This window comes from Triturus cristatus, chromosome 2_2, assembly GCF_964204655.1.
Source record: "Triturus cristatus chromosome 2_2, aTriCri1.1, whole genome shotgun sequence".
Lineage (NCBI taxonomy): Eukaryota > Metazoa > Chordata > Amphibia > Caudata > Salamandridae > Triturus > Triturus cristatus.
Window position 1 is genome coordinate 755018394 of NC_140582.1, and position 18849 is coordinate 755037242.

The following is an 18849-nucleotide window of genomic DNA, read 5'->3' on the forward strand; positions in this document are numbered from 1 at the left end:
ACAACCAGACTGCGCTTAAATTGATATCCTGGAACGTTAACAGATTGGGGTCTAAGATTAAGTGCACCATGGTACTGCAATACATAAAAGCGGCAGAAGCCCGACCTATTTTTTTCTACAGGAAACCCACCTGAATGGACAAAACTGTGGGGCACTGGACAAGTGGGGATACACCCTAGTTGCACTCGCCGGTTATTCTTCGGGGTCAAGGGGCACAGGAATCCAACTCCAGTCCGGAGAGATCCTCTAGGTAGATTTGTACTCCAAACGGGCAAGTGGGAGAGATAGGTCTTGAATTTGGGTTCTGTATCCGGCCCACCAGTGATGCAGGGTGACACACTCTCCTCACTTGGTGCGACACTTGTCGACCTACTGATGGGTTCTCACACAACTCCTATGGTTTATTGCACATTCCTAGATTTACAAGACTTTGTAAATCTGGGAATGAGACAAAAGGATACGCCTCCGCTCCCCAGGTAAGGTGCAATAAGGAGAAATATCTTTATTTCACCACTTTACTTCCTCATCCTATGTGTTCTGCAGCACACATAGAAAGAGGAAAAAGACTCTCAGGATTGTTAGTGTATAGAAAGGTACCCCTTCCTGCACAAAAACAAGCCGCCTATAACACAGGCACCCTTGCACTATGGTGCAAGGATGCCTACATTGGTGCTAGGCTGCCAAAATGGTGCACAGGAAAAGGACAGGAATACGCTGTATTGGACACAAAATGGTGTATTACTGCCATTTCCCTGTGATGGAGGGCAGTGCAGCAAAGCTGACGTGCTGCACTGCCCTGCGCCACAAAATTCATAAATATGCCCCCAAGTATGAAACCACTCAAACACCTTCCTATATCATTGGCCTCTCAGATAAACTTTCCTGAAAGTGAATAAAGAAAAAGTTTTCATGTGATTCTACAGATTGCTGCCATGGGACAATACTGTGGAGTTGTTATGAAGTAGGCATGCACATATAAGTTTGTGATTTGAGTTCCCCTCCATGCTTGTTTCTGGGAATTCTTGTGAATCCAACTTAAATCAGAAATATTTGCAAGCCATGGAAGGAATTGTGTCCTTCGGAGGTTTTGACATTAAATAATTGCTTTATGAATTGCCCTCAAAACCTTTAGATACGATTACAAAATGACATGGTTAAAAATCAATACTTTTATCCTACATATTTTCTTACTTTATTTAAAAAATACAGAATGGTGCATGACTGCAATACAAAGAAGCATATTTTACAATGAGCGAAGGAGCAGCAAAATATCATTGATTACAGATTTGGAATAACAAACAAATTACAGTGTTGGGAGCATTTATTGAATCTGCAAGTTGGATGTATGCACTTATAAATGTACATTCAAACACGAGATTGAAAGCATCTGTGTTAATCTGTGTCATACATACTGCAGACTTGGCTATGTGAGCAGTCAACACTTTGTCACATTACCACAAATCAATGTATTATACAGTGTGGAATAAAACACGCTTTTCCTCGTTAAGACGATCAACATTTAAATTGACTCAAAACTGAAACTCGAAAACATATTTAACTGTTTTAACAAACGTAAAAACTTAAAGCCAGGCAATTTTCGACAAAAAGCATTTTGAGTTTTTGGCAACTGACATAAGAAAGTAGAAAGCCTCAAAGAAGTTACACACGTAACACAACTATACACCTGAGCAGCTTTGTTTCCAGACTGTACAAGATGGGTCTAATTTAGCTCCCAAAAAGCAAAGCCCTAGAATACATTTAAGACAAGATATAGAGAAACCAAAATGGTTCCCTGTGGATGGAGACACCACTGAACGGAGGACAGGTTCACTAGTAAATATTAACATTCTCTGAGAGACCAGCCTTGGTACAAGCAGGTGTTGAGACTGAAAAGTAAATCGAGCCACAGACGAGTATAAAAAATGTACATGTATTAACAATGTTCAAGTCACTCAACATTGCATTCAATGTGTGCAGCCATGTTAGTAAAGTCCTATGGACACAGCTTGCATTATATCTTGTATCACCCTTGTCTTTATCAGTGTGGGAGGCTCGCTGGGATTGGCTGGGAGGTATACAGGGGAATCAAATGATGGTACTTACTGAGTAGATGAGATTCCCTGGTGCTAGCTGTTCAGTTCAAATGAAACGGCACTAAATGGTGAATGAGACATACGCAATTCCACAAGATGCTGAATGGTGAACCTTCACATTAATTGACCTGGCAGAAGCTCTTCTCCTAATTTAGCATTTTCGTTGACAGCCATGAGGCACTTGCGGGCACGCTCGGAGAGGGGTGAGAGGTGTTGTTGTCAGTGTGTAACTTATTCAGATTGGTGACCGTGCAGTGATTCAAATAATTAAACATAGGTCTTCTGATATCAAAATGTGTGAAACACAAAAACACATAGAAGGAAGGCCAAAGTCTCTAGACTACCCAGTTCAGGACAACAACTGCTTAAGGGATGTTTGGCTTCCTACATGCTCACGAGAGGCAAAGCACCAGGCACATCATTCGTGAATGCATGGATTGAAGACCCATAAACTTCAAGTCAAGGCTAGGGTCCTTCATTTAACTCCTCGGTTTATTTTGTCTACTGCTCACCCTGTTTCGTCTCTCAGCCAATAACAGTCTAGCTAGCCATCGTATTTAAACTGTACCAGTAAACACTGATGGAGCACATATAAACGACTCTAATTTGAACAACACCCAGTTCTCAGCTTACTGCACCATTTGTCATGTTGGGTCTGCCTTTAAGAAGCGATGACATTCACAGTGTAAGTAAAACATACAATCATGTACTAGACCAAGGTTCCTTACATGAAAGCTGGTGTCATTTCTATTTACAGAAAAACGTTACGTTAAAACAGTGAGATTGCAATACTCTAAGTAGGAGATGAAGCAAAAAGAAAATTAATTTGCCCTTTGGCACCAGTACTATATTTTCTATTATGTATACTATGTACATTCCACGGTAGCAGGTAATATTGAGAACCCTTAACAATTACGCAATTACAATTAGAACTATTTCAATTGAGTGAATGAACATATTGTATCCAACAATTGCCAATGCATTAATTAGGAACCTATGTTACCACACACACACACACCGTTACAAATATAATAGTAAATACTGTAGGTTAAAATTAGTAATTCATGATACCTAAGAATATTCATAGAATAAAATAACAGGCACTTGACATTGTTTTTGTTTGCACTTATGACTTAGCAGGTGGTGACCTGAGGACAGGTCATATCCTTACAGCAAATATAAAAGCTACTCAGACAGGATAAAGCAAAGGATAGGTGTAGAGAAGGAAAGAGAGACAATAGGTCAGGAAAATCCTCCACATGGTCAGTCCAAACAATCTGAGAATTAATTCACATGTAGGATATCATGGTAAAAAGGAATTTGTGGGTACCAAAGCAGACAATTCATGTCTAAGAATGAAGACAAGAAGCACAATGTGGTTATCTAAGGATAAAGACAAGTAGCGCAATATGTTTGAGGTGCAAATGTTATGTGATGGAACAGCTCCTAATGAGCAGCCTTCCCATCCACCAGGGGGCCCATTATTAGTCGGATGGAGAGGTATCTCTTCAGGAGGAATACCAACTCTCGATTCCAAGTTGACTGGGTGTGAACTCGCACCCAGTATATCTACTTATTCCACACAGGTCCTCCTGTTGAAAGAAGAAGGTTGTTTTGCACATAAGTGGGCTTGGAATTAGGGCAACATATGTGAGAAAGGTCCTGGCAATTCTGAGACCCAAATGTTAGTCCCTATTCCGGGCCCAAAAAACCTGGTACCAGCCAAAAATAGTAATTCTAGTGCTGGTAACCCAGACCTCTTTGCATAGTGCAACTTGTAATCGGGCCTTTTACATATATAGTTTGGGCTCTAGGACTTGAATGAATGCTCTATGCCATAAATAGCAGGCGTCACTGCTTACTTCATATTAGTAACAAGACTTGCCTTTTAGTTCTGTGCTTTCAGGAGAAGTGTGATGGTAATATCATGTAGATCCAAATGTAATGATGCTCTATCCCATATCCTTCAGACAACACTTACCAGCCCTGGCACAGTTGATTGGCTGGAAAGTGATCTTTATATTTGCTATTGGCTCTTTTATTTATCAGCAGTGTATAAGACAACGTTTTCCTAAACCTGCATTAGAGTAAACTAATTTATTATCTTAAATGGGGTCTCAAAGATGTTGGCCAAGGGCTTAGTACTAGCACTTCTAGAAGATGATCTAAGAGCAGGATTTCAGGTCTGTTTACACATTGGTAGTTCTCAGCCATCCAGTCATGAACCTATCCATTTGCAGATATGTTTGTGGTTTGAATGATTCATCAGCTCCAGATTCTAGGTCACATGTCTATGGGTTGACATTCAGTCCAAATGACCTAAATAGTGCCTGAGATGCATCGGGTAGATAATACACAAGACTACTCAAAACCCCAATATTTGCATTGATACTCAGTGGTATTTATTGTAACATGAGCACTGTCTTCCCAGCTATTTCTGTCAGTGAGATGCATCTGCTATTTCTTCCATCGTCTGGGTCTGTACTGAATTTCTATCATGAGGTGTCAAAATATCTGTTTTCAAAAGAGAAATTCGGGGGCAATCTCCCATTGAGATAACATACTAATTAATGACCAAAGGTCGTATTACAGAGTTTTAAGTGGCCGGTCCAGTTTTACATCGAAATGTTTGGATTGCATGGACTGCACTGTAACCGATACACGTTTGTTCTAGTGTTGGCACAGACTTACTGGGCCAAAAAGATTTTGCACAGATCAGCTATCATAAATGGCAACGTTGTACTTTCCAGGTGGTGAAAATGTTGGTCCAATCTATATATTTGGCCTCTGATAGCTTTATTTATCAGTGTGGCTCGGCAGGGGTCAAAGGGATTCCACGATAACCCTGCACTTGATGAACAGGTTTGCTCTATTTTCCGCTTGGAGGTTGAGTCAAACTGTAAGATCATTCCTTTCATAACATCCTTTGCAGCTATATTGACCGATGCAGCAGGCAGTTATTAGAATAAGTCATGTATGCTGTTTTGCCACAGTAAAAGATGGAAGATACTTTCGAAAGGCACATAGAGAAAACAATTTCAGTTATGACAGCAACCATTGCACTCAATGTGCTTAAATATTGCAGAGATGGCATTAGGATGAGGCACACTTGCCCTCTGGGCAGTATTTGGGACAGCAATCCTCGTGGGATGCTACCGTTGAGGTCTGTCACAACCAAGGCCATACATTTTCACAGGTGTTTCAGCAACAAACTGCTTTCCAATTGACTCTGAATATCCTCCTTGTCAGAGGAGAAGTTTAGCAGTCAAAGGCACGAAGGCACTATTGCAATAAATTATTAATACAAACTATTTTATCATATTATCTTGGAGGCAATGGTTACATTAGCTCATAATGGGAAATAATTGTAATGCAAATTTGCAAGCTTTTAAATACATTTCGATATGCAAACTATTGTCGATACACTATAATTTTGATTGTTGCCAGTGTAAAGCTTGTGCCACTTAACTGCATTAAATTTGCACCCATTCATAACTCCTGTATACCCTGCCTCTTACTCATAAGTAAAATAATAGGTGCCGGAAAGGCAAAGTGCATTGATTTAAACTAACAACCAAAACATACCCTGAACTGACACATTTGGAACTCAAGGGAAGTGACAGTTATTGTCCAGAAACCATAAAAGTTTTTAATTGTTTTTAATTAAAAAAAGTAATTCAGACTAGATTTATATGCTTCCTTGTACCAAAAGCAGGACACCTACAGCTGTACCAATAGCATCATCGGGGGTGTAGGACAGAGAATGTTGAATGGTGCCTGCAAGGCTACAGTGTATCTCCATGGTTTATTGGTTAATTCTTCAGTGACTCAGCTGTGTATGTAATACAACAGGAATACAGTCAAATGGTTGAGCTAGATACTTCCTTTTGGTGACTGGTGATGACCTAACGTGCTAGTTTTTATAATGTATGTTTGGGGTATATATGTCATTTGGTTTTCAAATTACATTATTGTTGCCTAAAATTTTAATATTGCACCCATCTACTACACTTGGGAAATGTCATTACTTTTCTGAAGGACTGCATAGTTCTTGAAAGTACGGAGCTTCGGTCTCGACTTAACTATCCAGCCGACAAACCTCTTTTCTTTATCCATGAGTGGCGGACACTTGCTTCATGAAAGATATAGCAAATACGTAATTCATATTCTACTTCTGGCTCTGCACATTATCAAACCACCATGCCTTATGAAAATGTTGAAGCACATCATTGTAATCTAAAAGGGACATGCTGTTGTCTACGCAAAGGTGATACTGACAAGTCTTGTCTCTATGAGCAGTCGTCATATATGATGTCCCACAAGGACACATGAAACATCCTTCACTGTCTTTTAATGTCGCATAAAAGATATTATGGTTTGCCAGGAAGATATAATATATCATCATCTGGAGAAAAAAAACTCGAGCTATCCCTGTTTAGAACACTATTGATAGTAGAGTGTTTGTCGCCCTTTGTGCCTTTCAACTTTAGAACACTCTGGACTTTTTGAAAAGGGGATGTGGGTACCTAACCTAACAAAGATTCATGCAGGACTCACACTTAGTTTATCATTCTTGAATCGAATAGAGCACGTTACTTCAGTGAAGGTGTCCTTCAATATTTTTGTTTCTTTAGATTGACCACAAAAGTGGTTACATTTTTTTCCAACTTTCCAATTGGCTACCATGATCAAAAGTAACAATGTAGTCTTTATTATTGCATCAGAGGTGATGTATTGTAGCATTAAGCAGTGTACACACCAAATCACTGTTAAAACAACTCACAGAGAAATATTTAAGGGTGACTATGTGGATTAAATTCCCACAGTTCAAATATTTCTCCAGAGACATTAAAGTATGAAAATAAAAACAAAAACAAATCTGAGGATTCTTCGAAGTCCTTGACATTTTGACAAGGTGCATTAGACGTACATATGCAATATTTGAACAAAATAAATTATCCCATAATTTGACTCAGTAGGGCAGAATTGGGTAGCTGTACATTCACAGTTGTAATCATGTTGCTATACAGTAATGTTTTCAGTAATAATTGCACATTAAGTAACCTATTTCTTAGATTATTGTATGAAACCTAAGGATGCATTGTTTATATATGATGTAACTTCAATTTGGTGGAAGCAACAACTTTTCACAAAACACTTTTTAGTGTTGACTAGAAGCAGGTATTTTCGAATTCTAACAAAGCCCTTCCTTGTGGGCTTTATGGAAAACATTCTGAATTCTTGCTAGATACACCAACGGTTGACTTGGAGCAACTAGCTGCATACTTCTCCTGATGAACTCAGGAAGCTGGCACTACCATAATTTAGGAGGCACATTCAGTGCCCAATCACAGTTCTCAAAACGTATAATTCAACTATGTTTTTAACCAGTTGATACTCAATGATTCCTAATTTCATTTCAAGTGAAAAAATATCATATATATTAATTGCCTTTATCTTGGATCTTCAGCTCGGTGGTAGACTCTTCGAACCGGCTAGAGCTTACAACATAATAGGGTTAGGAAATTACCTTATGGCTTTGCTCCACAGTCAACACTTCTAGTAAGAAACCAATGGTTCTTTGACATTGAGGAGGAAGAGTTCGACATGCTAAATTTAAGTCAGCATTTGTTTTTGTGAACTATTTTTTATAACTGAGAATTGAAACTTGCAATAAAGTCATGCCAATATTTCATATGTGCTAACTGGTTTACTGTAAGGTCAAGTTGTTCTGTCTATCCTCATCCTAAAGACATAAATTAAATCTTCTTTATGTGTTGTAAACAAAACAAAACCAGAATTCACAAGAAAGAGACTTTCTTGTCCACTAATGTTATTGTTCGGGGAAAAGTATCATAAAACTGACGACTAATAAAAGTCGTTACATTGGACGGTCCAGAAATGTCTGTCAAGAAGCCTGTTAGTAGACAGTTGGCCAAACCCCAACTCAATATTAGGAACATCTTATTAGCATTTAAAAGTACAACATTTTCTTAATCGGTAAGGAACACATGACAAGAACTGTGCCATAGTTCACCACCTAACGACAGGCTCTTCACGGCTCAGCAGGGCCCCCCTGCACTTTGAAGATACTAGCATTCACTCGTTCCTTCGTTTGAAATGAAGTGATCAGTTTCTTTTGAAAGGTCTTCTTCATCTGCTCCTTTTGCACTATTCTTCACTTCTGAATGACCGTTCATGTGTTCATCCTCAACATCATCCTCTTCGCTGCTGTCAGGGTTACCTTCAACACTATGCCGGATTCCATATGCAAAGTAAATGATGAAACCTTTGTAAAAGAAAGCAAGGTGTAAGTATGCTAACAGTGGTGAACCTCAAGCAACCCTTTTAATTGACATTATCACCACACTCTTAACACTGGACAAGTCCTCTTGTGAGTGTTCCAAACACAGGTCTTAAACCTTGGGGAGAAACTCCATGCAAATACATTTTTCTTCTATAAATTAATGCTCCAGGCACAATTTTTAAAGCTGTGGTTGGCTTTGTATGACTTGTATCCTAGTGCTCCACAAAGGAATGCATTTCTAAAGCTGAATTATCTCAGTGGCGACCATGAAAAGAAATATCATAGAAGCACATCCAAAACGAAGAAATGCAAATTTTCTTAGTAATAATGCTACAAATACAGAACACTGAAACTGTATATATTTGCAAGTGTGTATTCAAATGCAATTTGACTTTTAATTGAAGGGGCTAAGGGTTGACTTTAGGATTAGGGTAAGGGTAATGAGGTTGGATTTATGGCTAGAGGTGGAAGAAGAACTATGCTGAGTGTAAGGATTTCTTGTAGAGTTGGGGTAAGGGTTAGGACAACGGTTAGGATAAGGCTTAAGAGTTAATGCACAAGTTATTTACTTGTGTAACGATATATCTGTAAGAGACATCAGTTAGTGATAGATTCCTTACCTTAGAATATCCCCAGGTGTCAGACTGGATCTGGAAAGTTTTCGTCAGCAGTACCCCTGCGTGTCGGTAGGTGTCGTTGTGCGGCTCCGCGTATGTCGCTGGCGTCGTAGTCGCCGAAATGACGTCCTCGGAGCTACTTAGACGTGCCTCCAGCGCGCTGACATCAGTTCTGTACACGACTTTTCACGCCAGGAACGCAGAGCCATGCCAGAAACCGACTACTGGTGCAATTGAACTAGGGCCACGAAAGGGATGACCTGAACCCTAGAGAACAGTTCGCAGAACGGGGAGGATGGGCGGCGGTAAGGAATCTATCACTAACTAATGTCTCTTACAGATATCGTAACACAAGTAAGTAACTTGTGCATTTGAAAGAGACACGTTAGTGATAGATTCCATACCTTAGAATACATACCCAAGCAATACCAACCCCGGTGGTGGGTCTGCAAAGTGAGATTACACTAGAAAGTCACGGAGAACCGAACGGCCAAAGAAGCCATCTCTCCAGACTTGACTGTCAAGGCAATAGTGCTTAGTGAAAGTATGCAGCGAGGCCCACGTTGTCGCCTGACAGATGTCTTGCAGTGGGACACCGCGTCCCAATGCCGTAGTTGCTGCCGTTGTCCTGGTGGAATGGGCGCGCAACCCTACCGGAGGCTCCTTTTTAGCCAAAGAGTAACAGGCTTGAATACACAAGACAACCCAGCGGGAGATAGTCCTCTTGTGCACAGCCCGGCCTTTCTTGGTGCCCATGTAGCCAACAAAGAGCTGGTCCACCAGGAACGGTTGTGTGCGGTTGAGTTAGAATGAAAACGCACGTTTTGGGTCCCTTCGGTGGAGCCTCTCTTCCTCTCTGGAAGGGTGCGGAGGCGGAAAGAAAGTGGGCAGAGTGACAATTTGCCCCAAATGAAAGGCAGTGACTACTTTTGGTAGAAAGGAGGGACGTGGCCAAAGCACAACCTGGTCCGGATTAAACGCCAGGAAAGAAGGTTTGCACGAAAGAGCCTGGAGTTCAGTCACGCGCCTAGCGGAGGTGATAGCCACCAGTAAGACAGTATTCAAAGTCAATACCCGTAAAGGACAGTTATGAAGAGGCTCAAAGGGAGTGCACATTAAGTATGTGAGAACCAGGTTCAAGTCCTTATGAGGCATAACAAAAGGAATATGAGGGAAAAGGTGAGTAATGCCTTTGAGAAATCTATTGACAACAGGGGACTTGAAAAGAGAGGGCTGAACAGGCAGCCTGAGAAAGGCTGAAAGAGCAGAAAGGTAGCCCTTAATAGTGCCCAGAACAGAGCCCTGCTGGGCCAAAGAGAGAAGGAACAAGAGGACCTCAGAAAGAGGTGCAGAAAGGGGATCTACAGCTTTCGCTGTGCACCATGCCACACATTTGTTCCACCGGCAGGCGTATACAGTTTTAGTCGAGGGACACCTGGCTGCCAGAATCACATTACAGACTTCAGGAGGCAAGTCGAAAGCAATCAACTGTCACCGCTCACTCTCCATGCAAGGAGGTGGGGGCTGGACAGGTTCGGGTGGAGAACCGCTCACTGTTGCTGCGACAGCAGATCCTCCTGAAGAAGCAGTCGGATCGGGGGATCCATGCTCATACTGAGTAGCTCGGAATACCAAACTCTTCGAGCCCATTCCGGTGCCACAAGAATGACTTGGGGCCAGGTCACGTCTGATCTTCTTCAGCACTCTGGGTAGAAGTGGTTTAGGCGGAAAAGCGTACAACAGACCGCAACGAAAAGCCGCGAGTGCCGCCTTGGAAACTACAATGCGCAGCGCTGCTGACATTGCGCGTTCTCTTCGGTGGTGATAGATCTAACCAAGGTTTTCCTCACTTGTGAAAGAGACCTTGCACCACCTCAGAGTGAAAATGCCATTGGTGATCCAGCATGCACCGGCGCCTGAGTTCATCCGTCGTGGCGTACAAAGAACCTACCAAGTGTTGAACCACCAGGAGAATGCCCTGGGGTTGCAGCCATTTCCAGAGGTGCAGAGCCTCCTGACATAAGGTCCACAACCCCACCCCGCCTTGCTTGTTGCTTTACCACATGGCGGTGGTGTTGTACGTGCACACCTGCACCACTCTCCCCTGGACACAGGGAAGGAATGCTTTCAGTGCAAGTCGGATCGCCCTGAGCTCCAAAAGATTGATATGGAGCTTGGACTCCGCTGGAGACCAGAGGCCTCTGATCTCAGCCTCTCCCATGTGGCTGCCCCATCCCAGGAGGGACGCATCCGTCACCACTGTGTGCTCCGGTTGGGGAAGGGAGAGGGATCTGCCGTTGACCCAACGCTGGTCCGTGAGCCACCACTGCAAGTCTTGTCCAGTGCCCTCCGAGATCTGGATGTAGTCGGACAGGTTTCCCTGATGCTGTTACCGCTGGAACTTCAGGTCCCACTGCAGAGCCCGCATATGCCATCTGGCATGATTGATCAGCAGGATGCAGAAGGCCATGAGGCCCAGCAGCCTCAGTGTCTTCCTGACCGAAACCCAGGACAAGGTCTAAAAGATTGGAATCATAGCACGAATGTCCTGGACTCGCTGTTCGGGAGGATAATCCTGAAATTGCGCCATGTCCAGTACCGCTCCGATGTAGAGGAGCTTCTGAGAGGGAATCAGATGCGACTTCGGCACGTTGATGGAGCACCCCAGCAAATGCAAGCGGTCGGCCGTAGTCTGGATGTGAGAGACGACTGTCTGGGGCGAGCCCGCCTTTAACAGCCAGTCGTCGAGATAGGGGAAGACTGAAACCCCCGATCTCCGCAGATGAGCTGCGACCACTACCATCACTTTTGTGAACACCCGAGGGGCGCTGGTAAGGCCGAAAGGGAGCACGGTGAACTGAAAGTGCTCGTGGCCTACCGTGAACCATAGGTAACGCCGGTGGGCCAGCAGGATGAGGATATGAAAATACGCATCCTGCAAGTCCAACGCTACCATCCATTCTTGCGGGTCTAGGGCACACAAGACCTGAGCAAGCGTGAGCATCTTGAACTTCTCCTTCCGGAGGAAGCAAATAACATTGAGGAGGTCGAAGATAGGACGCAGGCCCTTGTCCTTCTTTGGAATCAAGAAGTAGTGGGAATAACAACCACAACCTTCTTCTGACATTGGAACAGGCTCGATGGCCCCTTTGGCCAAGAGGGCCGCAACTTCCTGCTGGAGGAGTGCCAAGTGATCCCCCGACATGCGGTGGTATTGAGGTGGCATGGCTGGAGGTGCAGAGGCGAAGGGGAGTGAGTAGCCCTTCCAGACTATTTGCAGAACCCACCTGTCCGAAGTGATGGTGTGCCAGTGGGGGAGGTGATGGTGAATCCTGCCACCCACTGGCATGTGGTGGGCCTGAAACACCGCACTAGGAAGGTTTTGAGGCAGCAGTGGCAGGGGCGGTGGCGGACTGACCCGCCCGCTGGCCCCGTGACTCACCGCGGCAGGCCCCCCTACCTGCGGCTGCACTGAGACTGTTGTTGCGCAGGACTGCGGCCCTGAAAGGAACCAGTCAGGGCGCTTCTTGCCTGACCCGAAAGGAGCGAAAAGCAGACCCCAAGGGAGTGCGCGTGGTGTCAAGGCCCAAGGACTGGGCCGTAGCCCGGGAGTCCTTAAAGCGTTCCAATGTGCTATCCGCTTTGTCACCAAAGAGGCGCATGCCATCAAAGGGCATGTCCAACAAGTGTTCTGGACATCCCCCGAGAAGCCAGTTGTCCTGAGCCAGGCATAACGGTGGAGTGCCACCCTAGTGGAAATTGCCCTGCCGAGGGAGTCGGCGGTGTCAAGATCACAACGAATAGTAAATTTCGCAGCATCTCTCCACTCGGTAATGGCTTGGGAGAGCCTGGAATAGGAATCAGAGGATAATAGACCAATCCAGGCTCGACGTAGTCTGGGCCCGGGGGCAACGGCGTTGTGTCCGGCATCAGCCCCGATGCCGGAGGCGGCGTCGAGGCCAGAGCCAACAGTACTGCAGGGTATCTGGCCGTCGTAGCCGGGGCTAAAGGCGACAGCACGGGGGCAGAACCACCCAACGGGTCTACGGGGCCCGAAGGCACTCTGGAGGGACCCAATGGGGCAAATAAACGGCCCATGGCCGACAGGAAACCCTGCAATTCTTCCGAAATCGTGCCCAGCCCCGGAAGGGGCGGGTAGGCTGCAGGCAACAACGGAGGCTCCATCGGAGCTGTGGAGGAGTGACCACCTGCCCCCTCCACCGTGTCCCGTGACCGGTGAGGGGTAGACGAAGAGCGACGCTGCTTCTTCGACTTTTTATGGCGCCTCGACTTACCTGTCCCCGATTCCGACGAACGATGGTGTCAGCATTGTGCCCGGTCCCTCGACCTCCCACGGGTGCGGGACCTTGAGTGGCGCGGAACCGATTGCCGGGCCTCCAACAACTTACGGGAATGCTCCCGCAAGGCCTTCGGGCACCATGGCCCAACAATCGGGGCTCGTCTCGGGGTTATGGGCGTGTTCCAAGCAGAAGAGACACACGTCATGCGGGTCCGCCACCGACATGTTCTGACGGCAGTCCCTACAGGACTTGAACATGGGCATCCCTACTGCACCAGAAGTTGATTTCCCGACAAAACAAGACTCAGAAAACAAGTCAAATATTAACTAGGAGTACCGCTCTCGCTCGGATCTGCGCTTGCCGGCGCGGAAAAAGAAAGAACTGACGTCAGCACGCGTGTGCGCGTCTAAGTAGCTCTGGCGATGTCATCTCGACGACGACGTCCCCGGCGGCGTACATGGAGCCGCACGACGCCGCCTACCGACGCGCAGTGGTACTGCTGACGAAAACGTTCCGGATCCAGTCTGATGCCTAGGGATATTCTAAGGTAAAGAATCTATCACAAATGTGTCTCTTTCAGATGTTAGCGTATAGGTTTGTTTTGGGGTAATAGTAGATTCATTCTAAGGATTAGGATTAGGCCTATATATTGGTTGTAATGGCATTTTCTATTATGAGTTTGCCATTATTGGCAACCTATGCCAGATGAAAAAAATATCTATGATTTCTTCATTTTGTACATCATTGTTGTATATTTTAGGAATTCTTCGTTTTTACCTGGGTCCCACATCACTTTGAACTCTAATTCATAGATTTGAAAGCATAAATCAAGAGACACTCTTTTAGGGACACCAGTGAGCTACAGTGAAGCTACTGTATGTACCCTTGATGACTAGCTGATAGATTTCTATATAGCCTGAGACTACTGAGCACCTACGATGAATTCTTCATTGTACTGCCACATAATCCATTGCAAATTAAACATCCATATAATCTGTTACACTGGGTTTCAACATCTGCATTCCAGTACAAATTCCACATCCAACAATAGTATTAGATGCAGGAGACCCTGTATTCACAAGCCTGGAAACTGGATCTTTTGTGAAGAAAAGAATTAAAAAATAAACTGATTAAAAATTACTGTTAGGTCTGTAAAGAAATAAACTGATATTTCCAGAGGTGCTCCCTATTACCAGAGAGGAAGAGGTAGTATATCTACAGGAGGATTACTTTATGAAAATAAGTCATACCCAGTGCCATCCAGATGCTGAATCGAATCCATGTATCCCCACTTAACTGCACCATCAAGTAGACGTTCACGAGGACGCTGAACACAGGGAGGAAAGGCAAAAGAGGGACCTACAGAGAGACAAAGTCAAAAAGAACAAATATAACTGTGGTGTGGATTGTTATAATACAGGTATGTGTTCCAAAAGCCCTGTGAATAGCACTCCCAAATAGTAATAATTCTGGAAATGGGTCTGGTCGCATATCAAAAGCAGCAATTAAAAGCCAACTGGAATTCAAGACAAAATATTTTGAAATAAGTTATGACCGAAAGAAAACAAGTTTCCTACTTGTGATAAGCAATCTAATTGAGGTTTATATAAATGGATTATTAATATTTCAGCAGAGCTAATAAAGACAGAGATCACTTCTAAAAAGTCTAAGGCGCATGCTATGGTGATTGAAGATTCATACAGGCCTGAAGCACTGGCCATACTTTAGGATAACAAATATCATGCTCAAAACAAAATAACAAAATGAGAAGTCATAAGAAAATCATATTATTCCCACAATTACCATCAAAACCGATACATATGACCATGCCACCACAGTTATCAGAGCGTCACTCTTTAACATTTTGTCTCAATACTCAACTTGGTCAATTGCCTTTCCAGCTTAAACCCCTACATTATTTAAAAATAAAAAAATAAAGTCTTCTCTCCCAGTACTAAACTGTTAACCAGGCAACATTTCAGTTATGAGCAAAGGCCTAGCTTTTACAGCTGCAGTTTCTTCCCCAGACAAAGGAGCATGCAGATTAATTACACCACATAGTAGCTGCTATCAAGCATTACTTAATTCTTCAGCATGAACACACACTGCGCATTACATCTTCCTTCACATTAACCACACCCCTAACACCTCCCTGCATATCATGTATTTCCTCTTCAGAGTCTGCCCAGAACCATGAGAGTCCTAGGGCCCGATTCACAGAACAAACTTAAGACTAAATCCTAAACTTAGTACCATTCTGGTATTCACAGAATGCACTTAGTACTTCTGGTATTCACAGAATGAACTTACTACTTTTGCTATTCACAGAATGAACTTAGTACTTTTGCTATTCACAGAATGGATTTACGACTCCTAAACTTACGTCCGCACTCGGGCCGGAAATTCCGGCCCGGAGGCGGAGCTTCCGGCCCGGAGGCGGAGCTTCCGGCCCGGAGGCGGGGCTTCCGGGCCGGAGGCGGAGCTTCCGGCCCGGAGGTGGGGATTCCGGACGATTTAGCTATGGCTGAAATCTCCACCTCCGGGCCGGAAGCTCCGCCTCCGGCCCGGAAGCCCCGCCTCCGGCCCGGAAGCTCCGCCTCCAGGCCGGAAGCTCCGCCTCCGGGCCGGAATTTCCGGCCCGAGTGCGGACGTAAGTTTAGGAGTCGTAAATCCATTCTGTGAATAGCAAAAGTACTAAGTTCATTCTGTGAATAGCAAAAGTAGTAAGTTCATTCTGTGAATACCAGAAGTACTAAGTGCATTCTGTGAATACCAGAATGGTACTAAGTTTAGGATTTAGTCTTAAGTTTGTTCTGTGAATCGGGCCCCTAGAGTTCATAGCATCAATATGATACATCTCCCCCTTTGTTAAGTAAAAAGTAGCAGATATCACTAAAATCACATCTCCTCGATTAGTCTTCTGCTGGACCTGCTGGCGGGGTCGCCCCACGTATGGTTTCAGGACTCGACAAGTTTTGTGGTAGGTGTTTAAAATGCAATGTGTCCCAAGTGATGGATTATCCAGGATGATGTGCTGTCACCAATGTCCCTGTAATTGTCACTGCTTAACCTGAACCCAGTCTCCTTTGTCAAAGACCGTCTCCTGGGCATGGCGACGCTGATCTGCATACGCTTAATTTTGATTTCGAGGACGCGTCGGTGTTTCGAACCTTGTCAGTATTGACTGATCGATCCGGGGTCCATTGAGGTAGTTTTGTGCTGATGGCTCTTCCAAAGAGAAAGGTGACTGGACTCTCACCAGTTGTGGAGTGAGGAGTTGATCAATAGTCCCAGAGGGCCTGGCACAGGGTTTGGTTCAGATTGATTCCCTCCATAGACACTAGTTGAATGACCCTCTTGAGGGTGTCCATGGAAGGTTTAACTATACCACTGGCTTGGAGCCAGAGGAGTGTACTCTTTTGGTGTTTGATGTTGAGTTGGAGAAAAAAGCTCATTGAACTCTTTGCTACCAATGGACAGGCCGTTATCCGATTTGAGAATTTCAGGGATAACCCACGTTACAAAGATTTCATCAAGCCATTCTATTACATTGTCATGGGTTGTTGAAGATAGGTCTTCCACCATGGGAATGCATGAATATTCGTCTATGACTACCATGAAATGGTTTCCTTTTCCTAACGGCCAAAAAAGTAAACTGCAAAGTCCCAAGCATGGACATGAAGGTCAGACATTGTCACTGGGTGCTAAGTCCTCTTTGAGGGACAAGCAGTTGCAAATGTGGCACACCTTCAGATCCTTCTTGATTCGCTCATCTAACCAAGAGAACCGCACTTGATATTGTAAGGCTCTTTTGGTGGCTACAATACCACCGAGTCCTTCATAGACAAGCTCGATGACTCACTATCTTAGGCTTCCAGGTATGACGATTTCGAGCCTCACAATATTATGCCTTCTTGGATGACTGCTAATGCATGCTCAACATTTTTGAACTTTTGGAACTCAACATCGGCAAGGAGCCAGGTACTTCTTCTCCATGAGTGTGTGGCAATAAGTTCTTTAATGATGGTCATGTCTTTATCTACATTGGTACAGTAATGACATACAGAGCCACTGGTGTGCTGGATCTCACAATAAATTTGAAACATGTTTCAGCTGTCCTTAAGGTCCAGCTGTAATGAGATAGCGGGATTCATGAAAAATAATCTGCTGGGTTTTGATCCTTCCCTGGTTTGTGCACGATCTTATAGTGGTACTCTTGCAGTCTTCAACTCGATTTTTGGAGTGAGTTGGCATCTTAGCATTTGGGTTCCCAAAAATTGCAAGCCACGCCTGGAGATCTGTGATGATGATGAATCGTTTTCCATAAACAAATACATGAAAATGTTCGAAGGTCACCACCACAGTCTCCTGCTAGGACTGAGAGAAGTCACGTTCTGTTTCAGACAGGCTTCAACTGCCATACACCAGATGTGTCTTTGAGCAAAAGATGGCCATTGTGTTGAGCAAGGATAGCCCCTAGCCCTACCGGGCTCGTATCAACTGTTAGTTTGGTATGTACTTTGTGGTTAAAGTAGGCCATTTCAGTTGTATTCTCAAATTGCATATTTAATGTCTTTGAAACTCTGGTCTCATTCCGGAGACCACTGAAATGGTACATTTTGCTTTGTCAAGTCTCTCAATGGGGCACTCACTGTAGCAAAGTTGTGAATGTATCTTGAACAATAACTGGCCATGCCTAGAAAGGATCGCAGCATGGTAACATCTTGGGGTGAGGGGGTGCAAGTAGATGATAGCGCTTGCACCTTGTCTGGGTCTGGAGTCATTCACCATCAGAGAATATGTGCCCATAAAAAATGGAGTTCGGTTTTGTGAAAATCACACTTTGCGGCATTGAGAGTGAGACCTGCATCAGCAAGTAATTGGCAGACTTGTAAGAGCTATGTTATGTTCTTCTTGGGTTCTCCCAAAAACCAGTATGCCATCACTGTAATTGAAAGCATGAGTAAAGGGTTGGATTTCTCAGTGAATACGTCCTGAAATATCTCAGCAGCTGAAGAAACTCCAAAACTCAGTCTCTTATATCTGAACAAACCAAAATGAGTCAAAAAGGTAGGTATGTACCTGCAGTTCTCTTTCAGCTCGAGTTGATGGTATCTTTTATTAGGGTCAAGACAGGAAAGCACTTTGGCTCTGTTCATTGCATGATCATGTCAGTGATGTGTGGATCAGGGTGGCTCTCCTTCTCAATGGCTTAGTTTGCCTGGCGCATATGGACCCAAAAGTGCATCACTTTGCTACTGTCCTTTTGTGTACTTCTACTACTATGTGGAAAGCCCATGGTGTGGGGCCGGTGGAGCGCTCAATGATGTCATGTTTTAAGAGAGCTTTCAACTCTTTTCCGACAACTTCTTGTAGATGAAAAGCAACTCTACGGCGTTGCTGAGCAACAGGTCAAATATGTTTATTGATGTGAAGCTGTACTTTCATTTTCTTGAGTTTTCCCAGGTCATGGAACAATGATGGAAATTGCCTCGTAATCTCAGACTGATCACAGAGGTTGTAGTTGGGGG

General features: G+C 44.2%; 1 protein-coding gene across 5 annotated transcripts in view; it reads right to left on the bottom strand.

The window, feature by feature from the left end:
* Nucleotides 1-1168: 1168 nt before the first annotated feature.
* Nucleotides 1169-18849, bottom strand: part of SLC7A2 (solute carrier family 7 member 2) — a 445257-nt gene continuing 427576 nt past the window's right edge. For all 5 annotated transcript variants that reach the window (XM_085642005.1, XM_085642009.1, XM_085642008.1 and 2 more), the window contains exons 11-12: nt 14569-14677; nt 1169-8382 (exon numbers count right to left, since the gene is read on the bottom strand). In XM_085642005.1, coding sequence (XP_085498131.1) covers nt 8186-8382; nt 14569-14677 — 306 coding nt within the window. In that variant the 3' untranslated portion in view covers nt 1169-8185. The remainder of the gene's footprint in view (nt 8383-14568; nt 14678-18849) is intronic.